Raw genomic sequence first — 26,477 nt, forward strand, 5'->3', positions numbered from 1 at the left:
GCACAAGGAGAAGGGGACGACAGAGGACGAGATGGTTGGACAGTGTTGTCGAAGCTACCAGCGTGAGTTTGACCAAATTGTGGGAGGCAGTGGAAGACAGGAGTGCCTGGCGTGCTCTGGTCCAGGGGGTCACAAAGAGTCGGACACGACTAAACGACTAAACAACAACATTCTATATTAACTCAGACCATTGGTCCATCTATACAGCAGGCAGCAGCACTCCGGGGCTTCAGTCAAGAGTCTCTCCCAGCCCTACCTGGGAGATGTTGGGGGGGTAGAACTGGAACCTTCTGCATGCAAAGCAGGTGCTCTATTAATGAAATATGGCCCTTCCCCATAGTTGCTGCCATAATTGTGCATGGAGTGGATTTATACCAGGCCGTCTGCATGCCATTCTGCTTTATTAGCAGAGCAGGCAGAATATAAATACAGGTAGGTAGCTTACCAAAGTCTAAATGCTATTTACTTGCATTGTTTCTTAATGAGCTACTGGGAAGAAATATGTCTGTACAGTTGCTCTTATTTCACCACAAGTAAAAGAGACGAGAGACTTGCTTTTTAAAATGATGGCCAAAATTTCTAGGGGAAGGGGGCGGTCCTTGAATATCCCTGACGGGGGCTGGGTAAGGGTAGCTTCAGGCCACTCTGAAGCTACATCTCTGAAAGGGAAGATAGTAGATTTTAAGTGTTTAAAGAGCATCCCCACACAGGTGAAACAGGGAGAGTGATGCACATGCAATAAGGCACCAAAAGCACATTAACAGTTTGGAACAAATGCAACGAGGGCCTGTTGTTCTTTAAAATTGATTTCCTCCTTGGTGCATGGTAAAATATTTATTTATGTATTCACAGTCTGCCTTCTTGCAGAGTTACAAGACAGTTAACCATCAGATAAAAAAAGAAGTATAACAATAAAAACAGAAGCAGAATCAATGACACAAACCGGAAGTCAATTTTAAAAAATTTAAAAATGGGGAGGGGGAGCAAATATACTAAAAGACAGATCAGATTAGAGCCAGAGTGGTGTAGTAGTTGGAGTGTCGGGTTAGGACCTGGGAGACCCGAGTTCAAATCCTGACTCAGCCATGAATTTCACTGGGTGACCTCAGACCGATGACTGTCTCTCGGCCTGGCCTACCATGCAGGGCTGTTATAAGGGAGAAAATGGAGAAGGGTACACCATCTCAAGCTCCTTGGAGGAAAGGTAGGATTCTGAATGGGATAACAATTAAAATTAAACTTAAAAGTCCAAAAGATTAGGGCAGGCTTTGCAAGACATAATTAAGAGGCAATAACAAAAGGCACCAGCTGCACAGGTTTACGCTGGGAATTCCATTCTTTAGCTGCTGCCACTGAAGGCCTTGTCCCCAGAAGGCAGGTTTGCTGAGGAAATCTTAGACAAATTCCTGGAGGGCAAGGCTGTCAGTAACCACTAGCCATGATGGCTATGCTCTGCCTGTAGCTGGAGGCTGTCTACTTCCAAGTATCACACGTGGGGAGAGTTCCTGTTGCACTTGGGTTCTGCTTTTTGAATTGTTTGTTTGTTTGTTTGTTTGTGTTTCTTAAATAAAGTTATGTAATTACAATTTGCAGCCCAAACCAATTATGCATCAAATACCCTATGCTTCTCACACTAGGGAAAAAAATGAAATAAAAAGGAGGAAAGACAAGAATAGAAAATGGAATGGAGGGAAGGGGAGGCGGAAGGGACAATGTAACAAAAACTCTACAGTACCACGAATAAATCAAAAGTGAAGAATATTGTTGTTTACGTTGTTGTTCCAGAAATGCAAAAACAAGGCCGGCTTCTCAATAAATTTATTTTCATTCTTATTATGCATTGCGTTCCTCTCACATGCAAGTTTTATGACAGAGGACGCCACATTTTCCTTCACCCAGTCCCATTTTTCTGCAGTGTGCAACACACACAGGCCCCAGACACACAGTTCAGGAATTATTCTTTGCAAAAAGGAATGCAAGGTTGCAAGGTTGGACAGTGAAATATACTCAGAGTCGCAAAGTGATTTCATGCTCTTTATTCAGCCCATAGTGGTGAGGAGGAATGAAAGTCCCCTCAAAGTATCTGCTTTATATACATTATTTACACAATGGGCTGCACATGATTGGTTAATTCCGGAATTCTACTGTAAGCCAATCAGGTTGTGGATTCACTTCTATCTGGAGCATGATTGGGTGGTTCCTGCCAACCAATCATACTGCTGCATTGTTCTAGGACCAATCAGACTGCTGCATTCTGAATCCTATTGTTCTAGGACCAATCAGACTGCTGCCTTTTGGATCCTATTGTTCTAGGACCAATCAGACTGCTGCAGTTTGGATCCTATTCAACTCAGTACATAAAAGACAGACTACAGTCTGAGGACTTCCTTTGCAAGTGTTTAAGGAAAAAGAACCAGATTTTTAAAAAAGAAGGTTCCAAGTTTAATTATCTAAAAATATTTACACAGCAAGGTGTTACGTCCCCAACAGCTCTTGCCATCAGAAAACTCTTCCTGTTTAGCTGAAATCTCCTTTGTTGTAATTTGAAGCCACTAGTTCAAATCCTATCCTCTGGTGCAGCAGCAAGTCTCCGCTGAATTGTAATTCTTCTAACTGTAATCTATTTCCCAATTGGTCTTCTAAGTTCCACTTGGGTCTTCTCTACCACTGGCTTCTCTGCCCCATATTGTCTTTTCTAAATTGGAATTGAGAGGGAACTGTTTTCATAGTTGCATCAAGGGCCGGCCCACTCATAAGGCAAAGTGAGGCAACTGCCTTGGGCAGCAGAATCCACAGGGACAGCAGATTCTGATATAGATTTTCACTCACCTCTTCTTCCCTGGTGGGGTGGGAGACACCATTTTGTGGTTCACCTCAGGTGCCAAAATGCCTTGGACTGGCCCTGGTTGCATCTCCCAGCCAAAAAAATGTTCTTTCCTATAGAATCCATAATGGCAATTGGCTTATGAAAACAGCATTCTTCTCTGCCAAGATCCTAGTTTGAATTACCTTAATACAGTGGTACCTCAGGTTAAGAACTTAATTCGTTCTGGAGGTCCGTTCTTAACCTGAAACTGTTCTTAACCTGAGGTACCACTTCAGCTAATGGGGCCTCCCGCTGCTGCCGCACAATTTCTGTTGTCATCCTGAAGCAAAGTTCTTAACCTGAGGTACTATTTCTGGGTTAGCGGAGTCTGTAACCTGAAGCGTCTGTAATCCGAGGTACCACTGTATTGTTCTCTCATGCATTCACGGGAACTTTTATTAAGCATCAAAGAGTCCAGACTGCTGACACTTCAGATATTGCCAGCTTGCTCATCTGCTAGACAAAACGTGCTTCTTTGCCCTCCTGTAAGCAAAATCCATTCTCTCTCTCTCTCTCTCTCTCTCTCTCTCTCTCTCACACACACACACACACACACACAAATGCAACTGTTATGTTCCGGTTGCTCTGCAGTCACTAAGGCTTGAGTTATTTCTCATCAAAGCTGATACATCCTGCCCTGCAAAGCTCGCAGCTCAATATTTCAGTCCAGCTGGGTTAAAACACAGCTTACTTAACTTTGAAAGGGATAGAATAAAGAGGTCTGATACACTTTAAAAAATATATATACAGGTATATGTAAATATACATTAAGCATAAACGTATCTGATAACATTAAGGTACTCGGTAGCCAACTACACAAGTGCTTCTGTTTATTAGGGTTGCCAACTTACTAAAATCATGCCTAAAGGCACAAGATGCATTTTAATCATGGCCAGGACTTGCATCACAAAGCAGCAAACTGGTCCTTAAGAGGTGTGCATGACCCTTTCTAGAATGCTTCCCTGGCCTGAAACTGTGTTTATTTGAAACTCCTTGAAAGCAGCTTTGGGTGATATTTGTTAAAGCAGGATATAGTGTACAGTCGGGACATTAGGGCAAATCCTCAACAGTAGTTGCTGGTGGCCGGGTGCGTCAGACGGTTGTTCCCCATGGTTACCATGCTCTCGAAGTACAGTCGTCATAGCAACTCTGTCTCACAGATTTAGGTTTCTCAACATTTCCGGAGGAGGCTCTTTGCATGGGGGCAAGGAAAGCCCCCTCCGTTTTGAACGCTGCTCAGCCAACATTTAATGCATCTTTGCTTTTAATGCAAAGAAGCATTTGGTTTTTATATGTTGGTGTGGTGGTCCTAGCTTTAATTTTCTTTGTGTGGGGTGGGTGGGTATTTTAAACCCTTTAGTATCTGGATGATTTGAGGGGGTGCTTATCAAATTTGCAGATGATGTGAGGCATAGCTAATGCCACAGAATACAGAATCAAAATTCAAAATGACCTTAACAGATTGGAGAACTGGGGGCAAGCTAACAAAATGAATTTCAGTAGGGGCATATGTAAAGTTCTGCACTTAGGCAGGAAGAACCAGATGTACCAATATAGGATGGGGACACCTGGCTTACTAGCAGTACATGTGACAAGGACCTGGGGTCTTGGTGGAACACAAGCTTAACATGAGTCAACAGTATGATGCAGGGTCATCTGGTCCAACCTCTGCAATGCAGGAATCTCAGCTAAAGCATCCATGACAGATGACCACCCAACCTCTGCTTCCAAACCTTAAAGGAAGGAGAGTCTACAACCCCCCCGAGGGAGACTGTTCCACTGTTGAACAGCTCTTACTGTCAGAAAGTTATTCCTGATGTTTAGTCAGAATCTCCTTTCTTGTAACTTGAAGACATTGGATCGAGACCTACCCTCCAAAGCAGGAGAATACAAGCTTGCTCCATTTTCAATGTGACAACCCTTGAGATATTTGAAGATGGCTATCCTATCTCCTCTCAGTCTCCTCTTTTCCAGATTAAACATACCCAGCTCCTTCAAGTGCTCCTCATAAGGCTTGGTTTCCAGACCCTTGATCATCTTGGTTGCCCTCCTCTGCACACGTTCCAGTTTGTCAATATCTTTCTTAAATTGTGGTGCCCATAATTAGACATGTATTCCAGCTGTGATCTGACCAAGGCAGAATAGAGTGGGACTATTACTTCCCTTGATGTGGACGCTAGACTTCTGTTGATGCAGCCTAGAATAGCATTAGGGGTTTTTTTTTTGCTGCTGCATCACACTGTGGATTCGTGGTCTGCTCAGACCCCTAGATCTTTTTCGTACCATCCTGCATTTTTCAATGGATTTTCCTATCACTTTCCAAACTGCAAAAAGCCCCGAGGCTTTTAAAAAGTTGATTTGTTGCACTAGGGCAGCAGAGCTCCTTAATAGTCACTTTAAGTGTGCAAACCTCAATAAGGAATATGGGGAGCTGTCTCATAGTGAGTCAGACCACTAGTTCATCTAGCTCAGTATTGCACACTGATTGAGTGGAGCTCTCCAGGGTTTCAGGCAGGGAATATTCCAGCACAACCAGGAGATGCTTGGGATTGAATCTGGGACCTTCTGAATGCAAAGCAGGTGACTTACCACTGAGCTATGGGCCTCTCCCTAAGTTCCAGTATGCGTTTGGATCCCTCCCACAAAATACTGGCTGTCTGGAGGCTCCCTGGCTCAGGTCAATTGAGGAGTCTAGTCCCCAATAAATTCCAAACTTTCAGTGAGTTATTTGTTCTTCCCCTCTCCCCTCAGAACAAAGAGGACATTGTTCATGTCATACTGTCATGGGGGGGGGGAGTGCTGAGTGCAGCAGACGCCATGGAGACTCAACATTCTTTTTGTCAGAACTACATGTGGGATTTTGGCTCAACGGGCATATGGAGAGATGGTCACCCATAGATTTGTTCATGCTTTGGTGACTTAAACCAGGGATATGAACTTGGCAAGGAAAATGGACAATGTGACAAGAACACCAGGACACCAATAATGGTTAATGTTCACCTAGTTTATTGTTGCCGCAGAAGATAATTTTAAAAGTACTTTTCAAAACAGAGAGAACTATGCATGGGGGAGGGCAGAAGAGAGATGAGCTTCGATAGTTTCTGCTTCGCAGCTTTTCTCTGCCACTGCCCTCAGAGGATGAGCCTGCAAAGCAGGAACAGAGAGCCCGTGATTCTCAGGATCTTGGGATCATGCAACACTGCCATTTAACGTGAATAGCAAGCTTCCTGTACCTCCATTTATTTCCCATTATCTATATGACATCCTCTAAATCACTGCCTTTCTGCACTTCCTCAATCTATCCAAGATAAGGTAAAGGTAAAGGTAGCCCTGCCCTTACGGGCCAGTCTTGACAGACTCTAGGGTTGTGCGCTCATCTCACTCTAGAGGCTGTCCACAGACACTTCCGGGTCACGTGGCCAGCGTGACAAGCTGCATCTGGCGGGCCAGCGCAGCACACGGAACGCTGTTTACCTTCCCGCTGGTAAGCGGTCCCTATTTATCTACTTGCACCCGGGGGTGCTTTCGAACTGCAAGGTTGGCAGGCGCTGGGACCGAGCGACGGGAGCACACCCCGCCGCGGGGATTCGAACCGCCGACCATGCGATCTGCAAGTCCTAAGCGCTGAGGTTTTACCCACAGCGCCACCTGCGTCCCAAGATAGTGGCCATCAAATTGGATGCCACCTGCATCCAAGATAGTGGCCATCAAATCTTGTGGGAGTGAATTCCATAGTTCAACTCTGTGCTGTGTGAAAAAGTACTTTCTTTGTCTGCAGCTTCAGTGGATTTCCATGAGTTCCAGCATCGTGAGAGGAGAAATACTTTTAGTCACTTGCTTCACTCCATGTGTAATTTTATGTGCCTCTATCATGTTCCTTGCCTCCTCAGTTTATTGACCTTCCTTTCTGAAATAAAAAGCCCCAATCATGGCAACCTTGCCTCAAAGGGGAGTGGCTCCAGCCCCTCAATTGTTTTAGTTCCACTTTTCTGGAAGTTCCCCCATTCTACAATATCGTTTTCAGGTGTGGTGACCAGAACTGATCACCATATTCTGAGTGTTAGTGCCATAAAGACATTGTGATAGTGGCTGTCTTATTTTCTAGTCTTCTCAGAAAGAAGAGCTGTAATATTTTCATTGGGGGGCGGGGGAGGAATAGGATTGAAATAATTTGCAGTTCAGGATTTTTGTTTCTGACACCAACATTATTTTTATCCTTAATGTACTGCTTGGCAGCAGTGAGATACTTGGCTGTGAGAAATGCATTTAACAAAATAAACAATAATCTTACCAAATTTTAAAAGGCTGATCTATTCCCCATTCCAGTTCCTCATTTACCATAGCATGATGGGTGTGCTGAATTTTTCAACTTCCAAATTCCCAAAAATGAGGGATGCTAAAAATTTGTTACATGACTTGGCAATTCGAAAGATATTTTGGTTAAATTAATATAATTTAGTTTTCCTTCATAAATAAAATGTGTGTAAAATTGCATAGGAATAGTTAAAAATGATTGCCAAGTACTTTAACTGCATGTTAAATATTAATATTATAATGTATTTATCCATATTACTGTTGTTTAGCATTACCTGACATTTTCAGAAGATAAAATTAAAATTATTTGGTTTTCTGAAAACAGTTTATGTGCTTCATCATACGTAAACTTACCCAGCCAAATGTTGTCAAATCACAAAAATAATAGCAGATTTGAAGTCCTCACACCCAAAAAATTTCTTTAAGACCCCCTCACCAAAGACAGAATGACACGCCCTACTATAACAACCTATTGTTGTTGTTGTATTATTATTATTTTATATCCCATCCTTCCTCCCAAAGGAGCCCAGGGCTATAGCTTGGTTGAGGCCCTCTTTGGGGCTCCAATTGTCATTATCATAATTGCACATGGCACTTTTACAAAGCCAGAGAGGCTTGTAACTTAAATGGTTATGCAGAAACACATAGGGGTTTGGCTGGACATCAGGAAATGAGAGGGTCGGGATTTACGGCTGCTCAGAAAGCGTACAGAAATGGAACAGTAAGCACCCTAGGTAAGTGGTGTGACCCTGCAACCTCGGCTGTCACTCTCCTCTTTCTCCTCATCTCAGTGTTGCCTTTTTAGAACTCAGCAGGGGGTTCTGCCCCCTCTGCCTGCCATTGGATCTGGCCCCATCTGGTCTCCCAGCCCTACCACTCCCAACAGGAACCAGCTCCCACTGAGGACTTCCTCCAAGCTGTGTTCCAGATAAAAAAAACCAGCGCTGGTCCACAGTTCCGACCTCCTCCCTCCACGCCCAATGGCTGAACACCACTACCAGCAAACCATTTCAACCCACCAGTTCCCTGATCTCCACCTGTAACTGTGCCGCTGATCCCTTCGTTGTTGCTAAAAAAATGGTCAGATTCGTTGAAAGCCTGAATCTTTAAGAATGCCCTCCTCCCCGCACTTTAAGAAGAGGAGGAGGAGTTTGGCTTTGATATCCCGCTTTATCACTACCCAAAGGAGTCTCAAAGTGGCTAACATTCTCCTTACCCTTCCTCCCCCACAACAAACACTCTGTGAGTGGGGCTGAGAGACGTCAGAGAAGTGTGACTGGCCCAAGGTCACCCAGCAGCTGCAGGTGGAGGAGCGGGGAAGCAAACCCGGTTCACCAGATTACGAGTCCACCGCTCTGAGCCACTACACCACACTGGCTCACACTGGTAAGCCTTTCTCCAAGGGAAAAGGACCGCTTGGAGGGCATGGTGTGTATTTTTTATTGGGTCTGCAGTAGGTGGGGGTCAGGAGAAGGGTTGACTCCCTTTCTGACAATTCCAGCTGCCCCTGCTATTTCTTCAGGAACAGGAGTGGGCACCTTTTTCCTCTCCCTGTTGGGGGCCCCGTCTGCCAGTGAGTGGGGGGCAGCATCCATGGTGAGGCACCCCACTCTCTGCTTCCATACTTAGGCTTTCTCTCTCTTGCTGCCACCCACTTCCCCCCTCCTCGTCACCTGCGTAAAATAAAGCTGAGGGCCACATGAATTTAGTCTGGGGGCCATTCTGCGGTTGACAAGGTACACATCCCACCCCTGTTTTCCGACAGCCAAGACGCGTGAAGCACAGCAGTGTATTTCTGAAGTAGCTGCCTTTCACACTCAGGAAGGCCATGCACTGTCAGCCCTTTCCATGCTCAGGTTTCTAAAATGTTTGATAATCTCTCGGAAACAGCTGAAGGGAAACAGAAGCACAGAAGGCGGTGGAGATAAGAGGAAGCAGCTGAAGGGGTGGGGAAGGAGGGCGACATGGTGGAGAGGCCCACAGAGCCACGTGACCCACAAACACAGCAAACAGCCACATGGCAGCCAAGGCTGTTTTTGCTACTGAGCCCTGGCTGAGAGTCTCAGGCAGAAAGGAGTCGTTTATTTTATTTCATTTTTTATTTCATTTTATTGCTAAACCACGTGATGTTCAGCAATCTCTCAGCAGTGCACAAAACATAGGAACAGTTATTGTGGAAACAGATTACTGTCGTCCCCATCATCTGCTTCCCAAGATCCCATTAACTCAGGGGGTGGGCAGTCTTTTATCAGGTAAACTACCTGGGATCTCCAGCATTAGAAAACGTTGCTGCCTAATCCAGGTGTACTTCTCATCACACAATGTGTCAAGCACAGAAAACATAATTGGTGAAGTAGGCCGCAACAATCCAACACTAGTGAGGATTGCTTATATATATATATATATATACTACAATATTTGAAATGTTTCCATCCCTCCACTTAAAAAAAATAACAATTCCAAAGTGTTTCCCACCTACCAACGAGAAGGACTTTCCACTCAGTGTTCAGGAAGAGGAGAACAACTCCTTGCCTCTTGACCGGAAGTTTAGCAATACATGGCCAAGGGAAATGGAAGAGGCCCTGTACCAGCTGCTCTGCATCCTGATGCCTCATTCCCCTTTGAAAACCACGTGTGCAGGAGCCAGCACTTTGTGCAGAACCAAACAGTGACAAATATGGCTTCCGTCTCAAATGTTTGAAGATTGAATTCATAGAAAATACCAAAACAATAGCACCATGGGTGGCCTGCCGCTGGCCTCATCTACCCATCTGGCCACGAAGGGTGAGTGAAGACAATGTTCCTTTTCTTTGCCCAGCGAGAAAAGACGGCCTTCTCTGTGATGAAACGATGCCCACCGTGGGGTGCTCTTTCATGGGTCAGGTACATCTTGCATTCATCTAGTTTGCCCTTTTCAAAGTAGTGGTAAGGCACAGTGGGCTGGATTCTGTCTCTGCCAATCAAAGGACAACAAAAACACAGAAAATGAAAACCAGGTTGCTGCATGCTTAAAGCGGCCTGGACCACACCGTCTGACAGGTTAAGAGCTGGGCTACCATGTGGCTCCTCCTACTTTAAACCCATGTATCCTCCCATCTGCATTACTGCAATGCACTGTAAGTGGGGCTGCACTTGAAGGAAAAGGCTGCAGCTATTGCAGAATGTGGCAGCTGCTGGGTTGCCCCTGGTCCTGAAAGATGGTTGCCAGAGAGCTACTGGTCTAAACTCAAAGCTTGGGACTCAAGTACTTAAAAGAGCGCCTTCCCCCATACCAAGTATCTTGGACCCTGTGACTGGCAACTCTACAATTCCATGAATCTAAGATTCTTTGGGGACCTTCTAACTCTGCAGGAATCTCATACATGGCAGATGGCCATTCAACCAATGCTAAAAAACCTTCCAGGAAGGAGAGTCCACACCCTCTGGATCCCCATAGCGTGTTGGGGATGGGGGGTGGGGCAGAGGGGTTGTGGCCCCAGGCGCACATTTTTGAGGAGGTGCAATCAGGCACCCCATGACAGACAGAGCCTGGCAACTGAGGTGCAGCAGAAGGTGGGCTGGTCTAGTGGGCAGGTGGATGGAGACGGTGGATGAGGAGCCTATTGGAGGTGGGCTCCATTCATCCTCTCTGAATGCACACCCCTGGTGTGTGCCCCCACCTCAGCTGCTTAATCCACCAGAGGGGCTCAACACTTGCCCTGTCCTGGATGCCTGCATCCTATGCTAAGCCACTGCTCCGGAGGGAGTCCATTCCCCTTCTGAACAGCTGTCCCCCAGTCCCCCAAAAGCCCCGGGTTCAAGCCCTAGCATCTCCAGATAGGGGTGGGAATGTCCCCCATCTGAACAACTCACTGCCAGTCAGTGTCAACAATGCTGAGTTGACAGCCACCAGCCAAGAGGACTGTGTTTTACCTCAACTGTGAGAGGCAGCATGCCTCTGAATACCAGTTTGCTGCGAACTGCAAGAAGGGAGAACTGCCGTTGCACTCAGTTCTTGCTTGTGGGGCTTCCCAAAAGCAACTGTGAGAACAGGATGCATCTTCTTTTTTGCTGCTGAGCTGTTGGGCGAATCAGACGTTTTGCAGGGCAGTGCGGTAGCGAAAGACGCGTCTTTTGCTGCTGCACTACCCCACAGACCACCTGATTAATCTGGCAGCATTTATTTTATTTTATTGCTGTCGGGCTGCCTGGTCTGCTAGAGGGGTAGAAAAAAAATGGCACCTAGACATTTTGTTTTGGCACCCACGACTTAGGTCCCAGGAACCACTTGGCCCCTAACATTTCTATTCTAGTTTCTAACACTGCCGGTAGGCTTGGGATAGAGGTGAAAGCTGTTTCCTGGTCCTGCTGGATCTCTCAGTCTTTCAAGACCATGGTATCCTTCTGGACCATCTAGGCAGGCTGGGAGCTGAGGGCACTGTCATAATAATAATAATAATAATAATAATAATAATAATAATAATAATAAATTTTATTTATATCCCGCCCTCCCCAGCCGAAGGGAGGGAGTCAGGCTGTGCCCTGGCCAAAGGCCTGGTGGAACAGCTCTGTCTTGCAGGCCCTGTGGAAAGATGTCAAGTCCCGCAGGGCCCTAGTCTCTTGTGACAGAGTGTTCCACCAGATTGGAGCCACAGCCGAAAAAGCCCTGGCTCTAGTTGAGGCCAGCCTAACCTCTCTGTGGCCTGGGACCTTCAAGATGTTTTTATTTGAAGACCGTAAGTTTCTCTGTGGGGCATACCAGGAGAGGCGGTCCCGTAGGTACGAGGGTTCTAGGCTGTATAGGGCTTTAAAGGTTAAAACCAGCACCTTAAACCTGATCCTGTACTCCACTGGGAGCCAGTGCAGCTGGTATAGCACCGGGTGAACGAGATCTCGCAGTGAAGACCGCGTAAGGAGCCTCGCTGCAGCATTCTGCACCCGCTGGAGTTTCTGGGTCAGTCTCAAGGGCAGCCCCACGTAGAGCAATAATCCAGTCTGGAGGTGACCGTCGCGTGGATCACAGTGGCTAGGTCAGGGCGAGAGAGGTAAGGCGCCAACTGCTTAGCTTGGCGGAGATGGAAAAATGCCGCCTTTGTTATAGCTGTAATCTGTGCCTCCACGGAAAGGGAGGTGTCGAAGATTACACCCAAACTCTTAACGGACGGTGCTGGCACTAATTGCGCCCCGCAAGAGATGGGAGTTGCCCCCCAATCCCATATCGTCCTGTCCCAGCCACAGGACCTCTGTCTTCAAAGGATTTAGCTTCAACCGGCTCCCACGTAACCATCCAGCCTTTCATGCAGAAAGTGTCCAGAAAGTGGTTTGGGGATGAGTGTTCAGACCCTTTGGCGCTCTGCCTCTTATTTAAATTGGAACCAGTGCAGGGGTGAACGTCCTGTGTGGGTGTCTGTAGGCTGTTGTGGGGTGGATGGCAGTCAAAAGATTGAGGCTGAATCCTGACAAGACAGAAGTATTGTTTCTGGGGGATGGGGGGGGGATGGCAGGTGTGGGGGATTTGCTGGTCCTGAATAGGGTGACTGCTCCTAAAGGACCAGGTGCGCAGCCTGGGAATCAATATGGACTCTCCATGGAGACGCAAGTAAATTCTATGTCCAGGGCAGCTGTCAACCACCTCCTGCTTGCAGACTGTCTTGCCAGAGTAGTGCATGATCTGGTTATCTCCTGCTTGGACTAGTGAAATGCACTACCTTTGAAGGTGAATCAGAAACTACTGTAATCCAGAATGCGGCAGCTAGACTGGTGACTGGGAACAGTGTCCAGGACCATGAAACAAGGATCCTAAACCATCTTCATTGGCTCCCACTAAATTTCTGAGCGCAATGCAAAGTGCTGGTGCTGACCTTTAAAGCCCTAAATGGCCTCGGCCCAGTATGCCTGAAGGCGTGTCTCTAGGCCAGACACTGAGGTCCACCTCCAAGGGCCTTCTGGTGGTTCCCTCACTACAAGAAGTGAAGTTACAGGGAACTAGGCAGAGGGGCTTCTTGGTGGTGGTGCCCACCCTGTGGAATGCACCCACCATCAGATGCCAAGGAGCTAGAAGACACCTGAAAGCTCTGTATAGGGAAATTTTTAAGGATTAATGTTTTGTTGTTTTTGTATATGCTGGAAGCTGCCCAGAGTGGCTGTGGCAACCCAGTCAGATGGGCAGGGTACAATTATTATGTTTATTATTATTCTTAAATAATGTGTGTGTATCTCTGCTTACATACTGTTTCATACCCCACCTCCCTGTGCCATACCTGCAATAGTTCTCGCTGACCATGCCAAAGACAAAGATCTGCTCACACAACTCCATCGCCAAAACCATTGTGAACCAGCCTGTGCTCAGGAAGGAGCCAGATTTCATCCTGTGAATTTGGGAGAGACAAGGCAAACACTAACATAGAGACAGGCAAATCTGTCAACTGCAGCTTCTCTCTGTTTCTCACTTTTCCGACTTTTTAAAAAAGTCACCAGGAGAATTCATAGGGCTTTCAGTGTTGATTTCTCCAAACGTGCATATTTCTGTGTGCAATTCTGCCTGAAAGACACATTTTTTTGCAAAGCATTCCCCCCACCCAAAATGCAGCACGTTTTGTATATCATTTTGGCTAGTATTTGTTCTGCGCAGAATCGTAAAGGGCTGGAGGATGACTCCTAGGCCACCAAAGCTCAAACTTAGGACTTCCTGCATGCAGGTCAGATTACACCAATTCATGGAGGACATGGCCACCAACAGCTACTAGCCACAATGGCTAGGCTCTGTCCACACTGTCAGAGGCAGTGTGCCCTGAACACCAATTGTTGGAATTACAAGCAGGGAGAGTTGGTGTTGTGTTTATGTCCTGCTTGTGGCCTTCCCTTTGGGACATTGGGTTGACCAGTGACTCAGGATGCTGGGCTAGTGACTGTAGCTAGCCAGCAGTAAACTACACCTAGCACATTGGAGTTAACTCTTTATTAGCAAAACCAGGATCTGTCAGGCCTCATGAGCACAGCTACTCGTATCCAGCAGGTCTTGCCCCCATGGAAATCAGTTGCCAAGACTGAAGGTCCCTGCCTCCCCGCAGCTGCCTAAGTCCCCTCCTCTCCACGGATTTTCCTAAGCAATTTGAGGCTGCACCTGTGAGAAGCCCGCTTCTCCTCTGCCCTCTTCATGCCTCTCCTGGTTCCGGGAGACCAGGGTGGAGGAGAGCTTGTCGCAACTGGAGGGGGAGACACTTGTGCCTCTTCACCGGCCAGACTCATCTCTGCCTCTTGGCCTCTCTCCTCTCCTGCTTCAGCTTCAGCTTCTGCCTCTGATTCTGCACTGCTCTCTGCTGCACACTCTCCCTTCTCACTAAACCCTGTTACCTCTTCTGCTTCTGGCACCTCCTCCAGTCTTTCTCTGACCACTCATTGTCTTCCCACCACCAGTCCCTGGGCAAAGAATCTGAGTCTTCTTCCCTTGGTGGTTCCCCAGCTAGTTCCTCCCACCATTCCCCTGAGTCCAACCAGTCCATGACAGCTGGACATGCCCCCTTGGCTGGATCCAACGGGCTCTTCTTATATCCTTGGCAGATGTGCTTCACCATTATGGTCCCTGCCTGGTGATAACCCACTCTAGCCACCTCTCACCTGTTCTTCCCTGTCTCCAGCAGGAAGAGCTCATCACAGTGCACCATCATCTGGTCAGTCAGCGTGTAGAGGTGCAGGCTCGGGTACATCTCCTTCACCTTTAGGAGGGTGCGGTAGACCAAGCCCACCTTCTCCCGGCTCATCAGCCTGGTGGGGCCCCAGATAACATAGATTGTGTCCCGGGACTGCTTGAAGAAATAGCTCTGGTTCCGCAAGAGCAAGGGGATGCTGGTATGAGAAACGACCCGGATAGTGCTCCTGCCACCCACATCCTCCTCGTAGCCCTGGGTGGGGGCCTGGTTCATGCGCAGGACACACTCCTTCTCATCAATCTCCTTCCCAGAACGCGAACCCAGCATCTGCCCAGAACTCGATACCACAGCACACTGGCGACATGGCACTCGGGCCAATGGCTAAAGGTAGAAGAGAATTGAGCCTGGAGGGAGCTTAGAGAAGACCAGAGGCAGTGGCTAAGGCTACCCTTGCTGCACTGCTTCTTTTCCCCCATTAAATCTAGGAACCAAGCCAAAGGAGAAGACAGACATTTTAAACAAAATTGGGTTTTGCCTCTACAAAGAGCACCCTCTTTTGGAAATTCAACATGCATCTGAAAACTGGACCAAGGAAAGGGAGGGGATTCCCTCATCCAGAGTGAGGGTAACACTTCCTGATCTCACTCTGAACTGGCTTTGTGACACTGACACACAGCCAGATCTAACTGGCTGTCTGGTAATGTGGTGTCATCATGTTCAGTGGGTAATACCCAATTGACTGGTGGCGCATTATGAGGCCAGCTTAAAAGAAAAGGCAAGAGAAAAAGGAGTCCTGCCAATTAGGCAACTAATAGCCCACAGGAAAGGTGAACTGTGAGGAGGAGTAAACAGAGCAATTTTGTATGCTATTGAAGCATGATTTTCTTTTTGGTGAAAATTAAATTAATGCATCTTTACTCTGGCATTTGACATCTGAGAGAGATATATTTCAGGACCCACCTCTCACGTCTCAGCCTATCCATGCCTTTGGTTTTTATTCATCCAAGGTTTATACTGACATCCCGGTGAGAACTATGAAAACCCTTCGGGCAAGCAAAGGATTGTTTTGTTTTTAAATTTCTATACCGCTTTATATTTTTAATAAAAAACTCAAAGCGGTTTACAGCATATTAAATCAATAAAACAATAGCTGGGCGATGTTCCTCCGGCCTCATGAGGAGCCTCTTCAGTGGGGCTGGTGAGTGTGGGCCCAACCCCCTAGGCCAGGTGGAAGGAGCCTTGCAGGGAGCGGCCTTCACACTCACAGCCCACACTCACCAGCCCCACTGAAGAGGCTCCTCATGAGGCCGGAGGAACATCGCCTGGCTGTGGGGCATAGAGGCCGCTCCCTGCAAGGCCCCTTCCACCTGGCCTAGGGGGCAGGGCCCACACTCACCAGCCCCACTGAAGAGGCTCCTCATGTGGCCGGAGGAACATCGCCTGGCTGTGGGGCATAGAGGCCGCTCCCTGCAAGGCCCCTTCCACCTGGCCTAGGGGGCAGGGCCCACACTCACCAGCCCCACTGAAGAGGCTCCTCATGAGGCCGGAGGAACATTGCCCGGCTATGGGGCATGGAGGCCGCTCCCTGCAAGGTCCTTTCCACCTGGCTTAGGCAGCGAGGCCCACACTCACCAGCCCCACTGAAGAGACTCCTCATGAGGCTGGAGGAACATCGCCCGGCTGTGGGGCATGGAGGCCGCTCCCTGCAAGGCCCTTTCCATCTGGCCTAGGGGGTGAGGCCCAGACTCACCAGCCCCACTGAAGAGGCTCCTCATGTGGCTGGAGGAACATCGCCCGGCTGTGGGGCGTGAAGGCCGCTCCCTGCAAGGCCCTTTCCACCTGGCTTAGGCAGCGAGGCCCACACTCACCAGCCCCACTGAAGAGGCTCCTCATGTGGCCGGAGGAACATCGCCTGGCTGTGGGGCATGGAGGCCGCTCCCTGCAAGGCCCCTTCCACCTGGCCTAGGGGGCAGGGCCCACACTCACCAGCCCCACTGAAGAGGCTCCTCATGAGGCCGGAGGAACATTGCCCGGCTATGGGGCATGGAGGCCGCTCCCTGCAAGGTCCTTTCCATCTGGCCTAGGGGGCTGGGCCCAGACTCACCAGCCCCACTGAAGAGGCTCCTCATGAGGCCGGAGGAACATCGCCCAACTATGGGGCATGGAGGCCGCTCCCTGCAAGGCCCTTTCCACCTGGCCTAGGGGGCAGGGCCCACACTCACCAGCCCCACTGAAGAGGCTCCTCATGAAGGCAGAGGAACATCACCCAGCTGTGGGGCATGAAGGCCGCTGCCTGCAAGGTCCTTTCCACACAGCCTATGGGGCAGGGCCCACACTCACCAGCCCCACTGAAGAGGCTCCTCATGAGGCCGGAGGAACATCGCCCGGCTATGGGGCATGGAGGCCGCTCCCTGCAAGGCCCTTTCCACCTGGCTTAGGCAGCGAGGCCCACACTCACCAGCCCCACTGAAGAGACTCCTCATGAGGCTGGAGGAACATCGCCCGGCTGTGGGGCATGGAGGCCGCTCCCTGCAAGGCCCTTTCCATCTGGCCTAGGGGGTGAGGCCCAGACTCACCAGCCCCACTGAAGAGACTCCTCATGTGGCTGGAGGAACATCGCCCGGCTGTGGGGCGTGAAGGCCGCTCCCTGCAAGGTCCTTTCCACCTGGCTTAGGCAGCGAGGCCCACACTCACCAGCCCCACTGAAGAGGCTCCTCATGTGGCCGGAGGAACATCGCCTGGCTGTGGGGCATGGAGGCCGCTCCCTGCAAGGCCCTTTCCACCTGGCCTAGGGGGCAGGGCCCACACTCACCAGCCCCACTGAAGAGGCTCCTCATGAGGCCGGAGGAACATTGCCCGCCTATGGGGCATGGAGGCCACTCCCTGCAAGGCCCTTTCCACCTGGCCTAGGGGGCTGGGCCCAGACTCACCAGCCCCACTGAAGAGGCTCCTCATGAGGCCGGAGGAACATCGCCAGGCTGTGGGGCATGGAGGCCGCTCCCTGCAAGGCCCTTTCCACCTGGCCTAGGTGTTTGTATTATTTCCTCTATTTCTGATGTTCAGGATTAAATGTCATTGCTTATGCAGCTAAAATAGCACCATCCAGGCCCAAAGAGGAAGTATCAGCAAACCTTTGGGGGTGGAGAGAACCATAACTACAAAGAACACAAAAAGACGCAAGGTGGCATGAAACCTACCAAACAGGTCTGAGCCCCGAAAAGGACTGACTGCTGGCTGTGGGGCAAGTAGGAATGGAGTGTCTGAAAGAAGGGCATGGCTGGCTGGAACCCTGAACAGGAGTGCTTCATAATGCAGATCCAAATGACCTTTTCAGAAGTTTTCTGCATCCCTTTCTAAACCCTGAACATACTTGTCTGGGTCTCCACACAGAGCACAACGAGGAGGCGGAACAGTCTGCACTACTCCAGGTGAGTGGGGAGGAGGAAGTCACGTTTCTGAATGCTCCCCACCCCATATGTTTTGCTTTAAAAAAAAAAAACACCCTGCAAGTAGAAAACAAGCACATCAGGGAGGAGATAAAACCCTCCCCCCTGCTTTTTGCTTATGGGGAGGGTTTCATTTCTCTCTTCATGGAGGATGAAAAGGACACCCCAAAATGCAACCTGAATTGGTGCCTCTCAACTGACCAATGCCATGGTTTGACAATGGTCGCTTTCATAACCGGGAGGCTTGACTCACCTTCCCATCAGGGACGCTGATGTAACCCTCAAACTGGGCAGCTCCAGGACCAGCTGGCAGGACTCCTTGCTCTTCCGGGTGATGGCAGCCAAGCCAACACAACGACAGACAGAAGTAAGGGCAAATCAAGATGTACAGGATGGAGCAGGCACACAGGATGACCAGAGTTAAAAACAGCCGAGACTGAAGAAAAAGAGAGAGTAGAGTCTGAGCTTCCTCTTGGCAGGCAGAAAGGCAGATGCACATCATAGTCCGAGGGCCGCATTCTCTTCTGGGCAACTTTCCAAGGGCCACATGCCAGTAGCAGGTGAGCCCAGAGGTAAAAGCGGGTGCAGCAACAACAATAATAATAATTTCATTATTTGTACCCTGTCCATCTGACTGGGTTGCCCCAGCCACTCTGGGCAAATGTTAAATTTTATGTTTGTACTACAGGCTAGTTTCTACACACTCCCCTCTCTAGTCTCTTTCCACAAAAGCAGGAGATGCTGCCGGAGTTGAAGGACATAAACACTCAAGCACAGTGCAAACAGCCTGGGGAAACGGGGCCTGGCTGAGGAGTGTGGCCCAGGGACAGTCCCAAGGGCCAGAGAGAGGGGGGCATTTAGCCCCCAGGTGCAAGGGTCCCCATCATTGCATTAGGCAGGGAGCAGTATTTCAACTGAACCTCCTAACAGGGACTGAACCTGGGACTCTGCACATGCAAAGGTCGTACTCTGCTGCACAGCTGGGGTCCTGCTCTGTAGAAACCTTGGCACTCTAAGGACCCTGGGAAAGCAGCGCCACATTAATTGTCCTACAGGATGCTAAAAGACACTTGCCCAAGTGCATCTTGTGGAAATGACAGCAAACAGCTTGATGGCAAACAACTTTGCTGCAGGCAACCCTGAAGAAGTCAATTTGAACAAAGTCCACCTCACACCACTTTTCAGAAGAGGAGCAAGTTTGAGGTCTGGCAACTCGCCAAGAAGAAGAGCATTCCAAGGGCAGATCAAGTGAGGAAACAAATATACCAGAGTTGCCCCACATATCTGCCTCTCAGGTTACTGGCAAGCCTGCAAGGGGACTGGAGAATTTCACTTCCACTTTTAGAATCAGAGCATCATAGAACTGGAGGGTTGGAAGGGATCACGAGGAACACCTAGTCCAACCCCTGCAACGCGGGGATCTTTTGCCCAAGTGGGCTAACCAGAGTTCCCTGTTGTGTCCAGACTCGGAGGGATGGGGGAACTCTTCGTGTTAAACCAATGATGGGGAACCTGTGGCCCTCCAGGTGTTGCCGGACTACAACTCCCATAAGCCCTAGCAAGCACAGTCAATTGACAGGGATGATGGAAGTCAGAGGTGGTTTTAGGGTAGTGCTGCAACAATGTTGTAAAAGATAGAGCACAAGGGTGGTGCTGGGGAGTCTGAATTTTACTGTCACACAGGGCACTTCTGAAATTTGAAAACCCCAAGTCTGCCACTGTGGAAGTCGTAGTTTCCCACAGAAAAAAACATGGTTCTCCATTTCCAGAGATATGGAGGATTTATATTTCTTTCTAGGGAACCTTTCAGAGGCAAGCATGCCAGTGATGGGGGGGGGGCGGCAGAGGCAAAAAGTGAGCAGAGCAATGAATGCAAATGTTTACTTTTGTATGGTAGGTGAGATTCTCCACATTCCCCTCTACTGTCCATGCGGACAAGTATAAGAGGCAGTGTTTGTGGACACCTCGTATCCAAGCAAAAGCAAAAGGAGGGCATGAAGCTGGGGCAGTGAGGTGTGTGGCCTGGGGAGAATCCAGGAGGCCAGGTAGAGAGGTTTGGAAGGCCCTATCGTGCATTGGCCTATGATTCCCCACACCTGGTTCAAACTATGGTTAGTTCAAACAAGCCAGGATCAAACTGTGGCTTAAGAACCACTAAGCAACATTCTGAGTTTTGACTTAATGCGGAGATGGGCTCAGTATAAAAGCAGTTGACTAGATCACTGGGTAGATCTAGCCTGAGACTCTTAATCGCAGGGCCATGGGTTCGAGCTGCACCTTGGGCAAAAGAGTCCTGCATTGCAGAGGGCTGCAGTAGATGACCCTTGTGGTTCCTCCCAGCTCTGAAATTCTATGTGTCTATGAGATATTATTTTAATTAATTAATTGGTCAACCTCTTTATCTTGTCCAAGTCAACTTACAGCCAAATATTTCCAAACGTTTTACTTGCAGTCACACTAAAGAACAAGGGGCAAGCGCCACAGGCTAAGGTTTGCACACACCATGCTACAGCACAGTAATCGTCTCTGGACTCCAATTCCCATTAGCCCCAGCATGGCCCAACGGTCAATGAACCTGGGAGCTGGGGTCTAACACCACCTTCCAAAGGGCCACAGGTTAGCTACCCATGGCTACTCATGTATCTGAACAGGGCATTCAACTCAGCCTTACATCAGCTGCTCTGCACCAAACCTCTGTCCCATTCAGATTTCACAGGTCTGCCGATAGTCCCACCTGCCCTTCGTTCCATGAGCTAAGTGGATGGCGATCACTGTGCTCTTAAGAGGCTTGTTTTAGATGCCATAATTGGCTTAGGCCTGCATGGCGCGAGATCTAACTGCAAAGAAGCTTAAAAGAAACAGAGCTTTGGTTTAACTGGTTGCAGGTTAAATTCCTCCCCACCCCATGCAGGTGAGCAGCTAAGTGGCCACACATGGAACAGAATTCGGTATGTGCCCACAACAGGTTTTGGGGAGCAAGGAGGCTGAGCTTAAGGTTACGCTGGGTCTAAAAGAAACCATTATGGATGGGGCAGGTGCTGTAGCTCAGCAACAGAGGATCAGATTTGCATGCAGAAGTTCTCAGGTTAAATTGCTGGCATTTCCCAGTATGCCTCAAGCAATCCTCAAGCAAAGGACTGGTTTAAGGCAGCTTCCTATGCTCCTCAAGGCCAAATGTTGCAGGACTAAAGTTCCCATCTTCAGGGGAACATCCATAGCTTCAGTGTCAGAGAATCAGCTTGGCATGCAGAAGACCCAGGTTCAGCCCTTTGCTGAGAACCACAAGGAGTAGAATCTTACTTTATCTTTAGGTGAAGAACAACAGCTCAGTAGCAGAGTGTATGTTTTGCAAGCAGATGGTCCCCAGTCCAATCCCTGGCATCTCTCAGAAAGTGCTGGGAAACAACTCCTGTCTGAAATCCTGGAGAGCCCTTGCCTGCCAGCCTGTAGACGATCTGACTTGACTTAAGGAAGATTCCTCTGTTACTAAAACGGCTGCATCTGCTGGGCAAAAGGAACCCAACAGGCAGCGTTTTGAAAGCAAGCAACCCCCTGGTGTAGGGATCAGATGGGATTACCATGAGGAATTATAGAATATACATCAGGCCATCGTGTCCACGATGAAGACATTGTGTTGACTGGGTTTGATATATTGACGATAATTTCTGATTAAATCCCATAAGATTCTACATTCATGTCCTTTAATGCCCTTTTGCCTCTACTGCCCATTTCTCTCCCCTCACATGTCACGTACACAGCAGCACAGCAGTTGCTTCGCCACGCAGGCATCCTGGGCCATAAAGATTGTGGGCAAGCTTATTTGAAGTAGCTCTCTAATGTATATTAATCTTAGGATCTTAATCTTAGGGCCAGGAAACAGATCTCACATGAAGGTGATACTGATTGCTATCCTCCTGGCCATCCTCCTTATCATGTGTACTGATTGTTTATGACCTCCGGGGTTGCCAGATGCTCTTTTTTGTAGTTCTCAACTTATTTACCCCAGAAATATTTGTGCTTAATTAGTTTTAGTGGTTTAACTTCTCCCCACGTGGGGTTTGATGAAATGCTCAGAGGAAATATGGTTGGTTCTTACGAGCACTGTGTAAAAGATTCTTTTGCTAATAAAATGGCCTGGCGAGGGATGTGGTTTACGCACTTTTCTCCGAGAGCCTTGCTGGTCAAAGCCTCGTGTCTTGATTTTTAATCAGGGTCCAATCCTTCCTTTACTTTGCAAACGCAACACCTGGGAAGGTGTGCTATGCCAGTCAAATGAGCAGAAGGCAAGGAGGCACGTGAAGAATGTTAAATGGAAGGAATATTCCCATGGTAAAAGGAGCGTATGAGTGCAAACTCAGATCCCATACACACCTTCTCCCCAATTGCATACTTACAAACAACTGCATCCTTTTAAGGTCTTATCAGCCATGTATCTGCTTTGGGCCTTGAGGACAATGCCCTGAAAAAAATAAAACCGATTGTTTAAGAGACTGCTTCTTAGGACATCTCCACCACATGAGGACATTTGAAAAAGAGAGAGGAAAAGTGGAAGGAGAGCTGCAGACCATTTTTCATACTTGGATATTTTCCTTTGTGCTGGGCATGGTCAGTTCTATGGAAGTGAAGTTCAGTACACTTTATGGCACTGTTTGTGTCTGTATGTGTGTTCAGTGCGTGTGGTGGGATGTCTGTTTCACCAAACCCGTGAGCTTATGGCCCTCCATATTTTGTTGGACCACAATTCCTCATCATCCCTAACCACTGGCCAGGCAGGCTAGTACCCCATCCCTCCTGTGCAGGTAGAAAATGCTGCAAGACCTTCCAGGTGGGAAGAGGGAGAACAAATATTCAGGAGGACCTCTGAAACTAGATTCAGGAGAAGCGGAAATGCCACTGAGACTCTTAGGGTGGAAGGGGTCCAAATACAGTCATAAGCTAAAGGGACCCCTGACCATTAGGTCCTGTCGTGGCCGACTCATCTCGCTTTATTGGCCGACGGAGCCGGCGTAGAGCTTCCGGGTCATGTGGCCAGCATGACTAAGCCGCTTCTGGCGAAGCAGAGCAGCACACGGAAACGCCGTTTACCTTCCCACCGGAGCGGTACCTATTTATCTACTTGCACTTTGACGTGCTTTCGAACTGCTAGGTTGGCAGGAGCAGGGACTGAGCAACAGGAGCTCACTCCGTCGTGGGGATTTGAACCGCTAACCTTCTGATCGGCAAGTCCTAGACTCTGTGGGTTAATCCACAGTCATACCTTGGGATAAATACGCTTCAGGTTGAGTGCTTTTGGGTTGCGCTCTGCGGTGACCTGGAAGTAACAGAGCACGCTACTTCAAGGTTTTGCTGCTCGCGCATGCGCAGATGGTCAAAATGATGTCACGCAAATGTGCGGAAGCGCAAAACGTGACCTGCGCACGTGCATATGCGCTATTGCGTATTACGTTCTGTTCAGGATGCGAACGGGGCTCCGGAATGGATCCCGTTCTCATCCTGAGGTACCACTGTAATATGCGCAGACAGAGTCAACTAATTCTACTTTTGTCCCCATCCACCTCCCTGCTGAGACTAAGGAGGGAGGCAGTGTGGCCACCCATCCCCAAAATAGCAATATAGTTTGTGTCTCTGCTTTGCCCCAATTTAAAACTAAGTCAGAACTTTCAGAACTTGTCATGTTGGTGACACACTTTTTAGACATGCCTCATTTCATGAGACAGTAATTTAGTTTTACTACCAAAGTGGAGGTCAAACTAACCCCTTTCCAGCCCCAGGAGGAGCACAGGCTTTGCTTGCAGAAGATTCTAGAGAGGAGTAGTATATGTGCATATGTATGTATGTATGTATATACACACCTACGCACAGGAATCTGGTCTGTTAGGGCACACAGGGCTCTGCCTCACCACCTCAGCCTGTGCTCAGCCAGCTTTTTTGATTACAACCAGCCCCAGAGATGGCACAGACTGTCAGCTGCCTCCTCCTTAGTTTTTTATTTAACTGTGGGTAAAATTGAAGCTAATCTGTTGGCTAACGTTCCTGCAAATTATTTACTGTTAGATATGTAGGCTAGGCATCAAATGGCACCTTAAATCTAGCTTTGCAGAATGTCTATTTGCCAGGGGGTTGAACTAGATGATCCTCAGAGTCCCTTCCAGCACTATAGTTTTACGATACTATGATCCTATGATCTCAGCTACATTGCTTGACTTTAGCTTGCTCTTACAACAGTTCACTTGTCCTAGGATGCAAGAAGGAAAAGCTCTCACAGTGGAAATGGTATTACTTTCTATTTTGTTCTCTTCCTGTCACTTGATCACAACAGCTGCCTTTTTAACACCTCTCTTTCAGCATCACTGATACCGTTATTTCAGGCTCTGTGAAGTTTTTGCAATTTGGCCAGTTTCAGCTTCTGTAGTGTTGTTGGATCAGTCACAGGAGTTTTTCCTTGTCGTGGTGGACTTTACAACTAGATTCTTGCTGTTGTGCGACTGATGGGTTGGACTTTTTGATTTCATGTTTTTATTGAGTGCTTCAGGTCTGCTTTTCTTACCATACATGTTGGACTTGAGAATACTGTATTTCTATTAGGCAACTAAAAAACTGAGTTAAATAAACAAGTAAAATTTTATAAGTAATAATGAGAATAACTGACAACAATTAAAATAAAAAATTAAAATACCGTGGGTCCCTTCCAACTGCTAAGTCACACTCCAGAGTAGACTCACTGAAATTAAATGACATGACTAGCTTATATCCATTAGGACTATTTTGAATAGGGTATAGTTGGATACATCACAATCACACACACACAGGACCACTTTTGGACAAACCACATGCCCAAATATGTAATCTTAGCCGGATACCGCGGGGGGCACAGTTGATCAAAGAGGAGGAGGGCGTTCTGCACATGCTCAACAGCACATTCATCATACCTGCTCTGTACCTGAACTCAAGGAGGGGGCGGAAGCGATGGGTGGTCTTCTTTCCACACGGAAAAGCAAGACTGGAGTGAGAGCCCTTTTGCTGCTCCGGCTTCCCCGGCTCAAATTCAGACCGCTGGCTTCACGAAGCTCGACGAGAGCGGAGGCGCAAGAGGAATTGGGGCCCCCGCTGCTATCTCGGTGACTCGGTCTGGGAAGAGGAGACGTGCGCGACTCCCACAGCGCTGCAGAGGGCCGGGAGGAGAGGCGCGCATGGCCCCCGAGGGCGGCCGCTTGGCGAGGAGGTATCCTTCCCAAGGCGCGCTCTGCAACTAGACTTTGATGTGCCAAAAGGCGCGGCGGGAGGCGGAGGCGGCGACTGGGACTTCCCAGCCTAGCTTTTTGCTCGCGGGTTCCGAGGAACGGGCCTCGCCCGGCGTTTCGCAGCCTCAGCCGAGGTCTGCGCGCAACGCGGCCGCACGCTTTCCAAAAGCGCAACGCGACGCGCAACCGCTCGGCCAGCTGGTGCTCTGCTTCCTTCCTTAGCTGATTACGACTCCGCCCTTTCCCCTCCCAGCGCCGGAGGGTTCGCGCGACCGCAGCTGTTCCCTTTCGCAGCGCGCGGGAAACAATTCCAGGCCGGTTGCCTTGTGCCGAAAAGCACCGCCTCTCCTTCCAGCTCAGGCCCGGGCCGCCGGCTCCCCGAATGATGGATAGGTTCTCTAGGCTAGGGTTTCAGGAAAAGAGGGTTCTTCCTATCCCTAGCTAAAGATGTTCCACCTCGGTCCTTTGGGGTGGGGGGAACAAAATGAAAGAAAAATTGGAAGGGGGAAAGCTTGTGCTTCTGCGCCCCTTCCTAGGGGCTGCGATCCAAAACGCAACTTACAATTGGGAATCTGACCTCGGAAATCCCTGCCCCCGAGGAAGCGCATTGCGGAGCCCTGACCCAAGGGCAAGCCTCGTCTGTGCGGGTCGTTTGGCGCTGTGGCATACTAGCTCAGATCCATTGGTGGCTGATCCATTAGAGCCAGTGGCTTCCTGCCAGTCCTCCTACTTAGAACCACCACTGGGATGGTCCTGGCTTTCAGTTTCCCCTGCCTTAGCCTCAGTGTTGCTGGGAGGGTGGGCACAAAACTTGCATTACACAGACCCTGCTTGTCGTTGGCTCTGGCGCCAGCCACTGTTGATCCCCCTGCCTTCTGCTCTACCAGCCCCAACAGGCAGCAGCCACCAAGGCCTACAAAGCCCGAAGTGGGCAGATGTTCCTACGGTTGGAGCTACTACTCAAACTATTGACCAGGACTGC

General features: G+C 48.9%; 1 protein-coding gene across 5 annotated transcripts; it reads right to left on the reverse strand.

Annotated features, from left to right (window-relative positions):
• Positions 1–8,461: 8,461 nt before the first annotated feature.
• On the reverse strand, positions 8,462–25,687 carry ST6GALNAC4 (ST6 N-acetylgalactosaminide alpha-2,6-sialyltransferase 4). Of its 5 annotated transcripts, none has more exons than XM_053374026.1 (7): positions 25,184–25,687; positions 22,649–22,713; positions 21,555–21,698; positions 18,508–18,690; positions 14,777–14,979; positions 13,420–13,527; positions 8,462–10,133 (listed from the first exon to the last, which is right to left on the reverse strand). In XM_053374026.1, exons 2-7 carry the CDS (start codon positions 22,658–22,660, stop codon positions 9,944–9,946), a joined length of 840 nt encoding a protein of 279 aa, XP_053230001.1. In that variant the 5' UTR covers positions 22,661–22,713; positions 25,184–25,687; the 3' UTR covers positions 8,462–9,943. The 5 variants fall into 5 exon arrangements, with proteins under 5 accessions (XP_053230001.1, XP_053229997.1, XP_053229998.1 ...); XM_053374022.1 differs by having other exon boundaries at positions 8,468–10,133; positions 14,777–15,189; positions 25,184–25,681; XM_053374023.1 differs by having other exon boundaries at positions 8,468–10,133; positions 14,777–15,189; positions 25,195–25,299.
• Between the last annotated feature and the right edge of the window lie 790 nt (positions 25,688–26,477).

Source organism: Podarcis raffonei, chromosome Z (assembly GCF_027172205.1).
Source record: "Podarcis raffonei isolate rPodRaf1 chromosome Z, rPodRaf1.pri, whole genome shotgun sequence".
NCBI classification, from domain to species: Eukaryota; Metazoa; Chordata; class Lepidosauria; order Squamata; family Lacertidae; genus Podarcis; species Podarcis raffonei.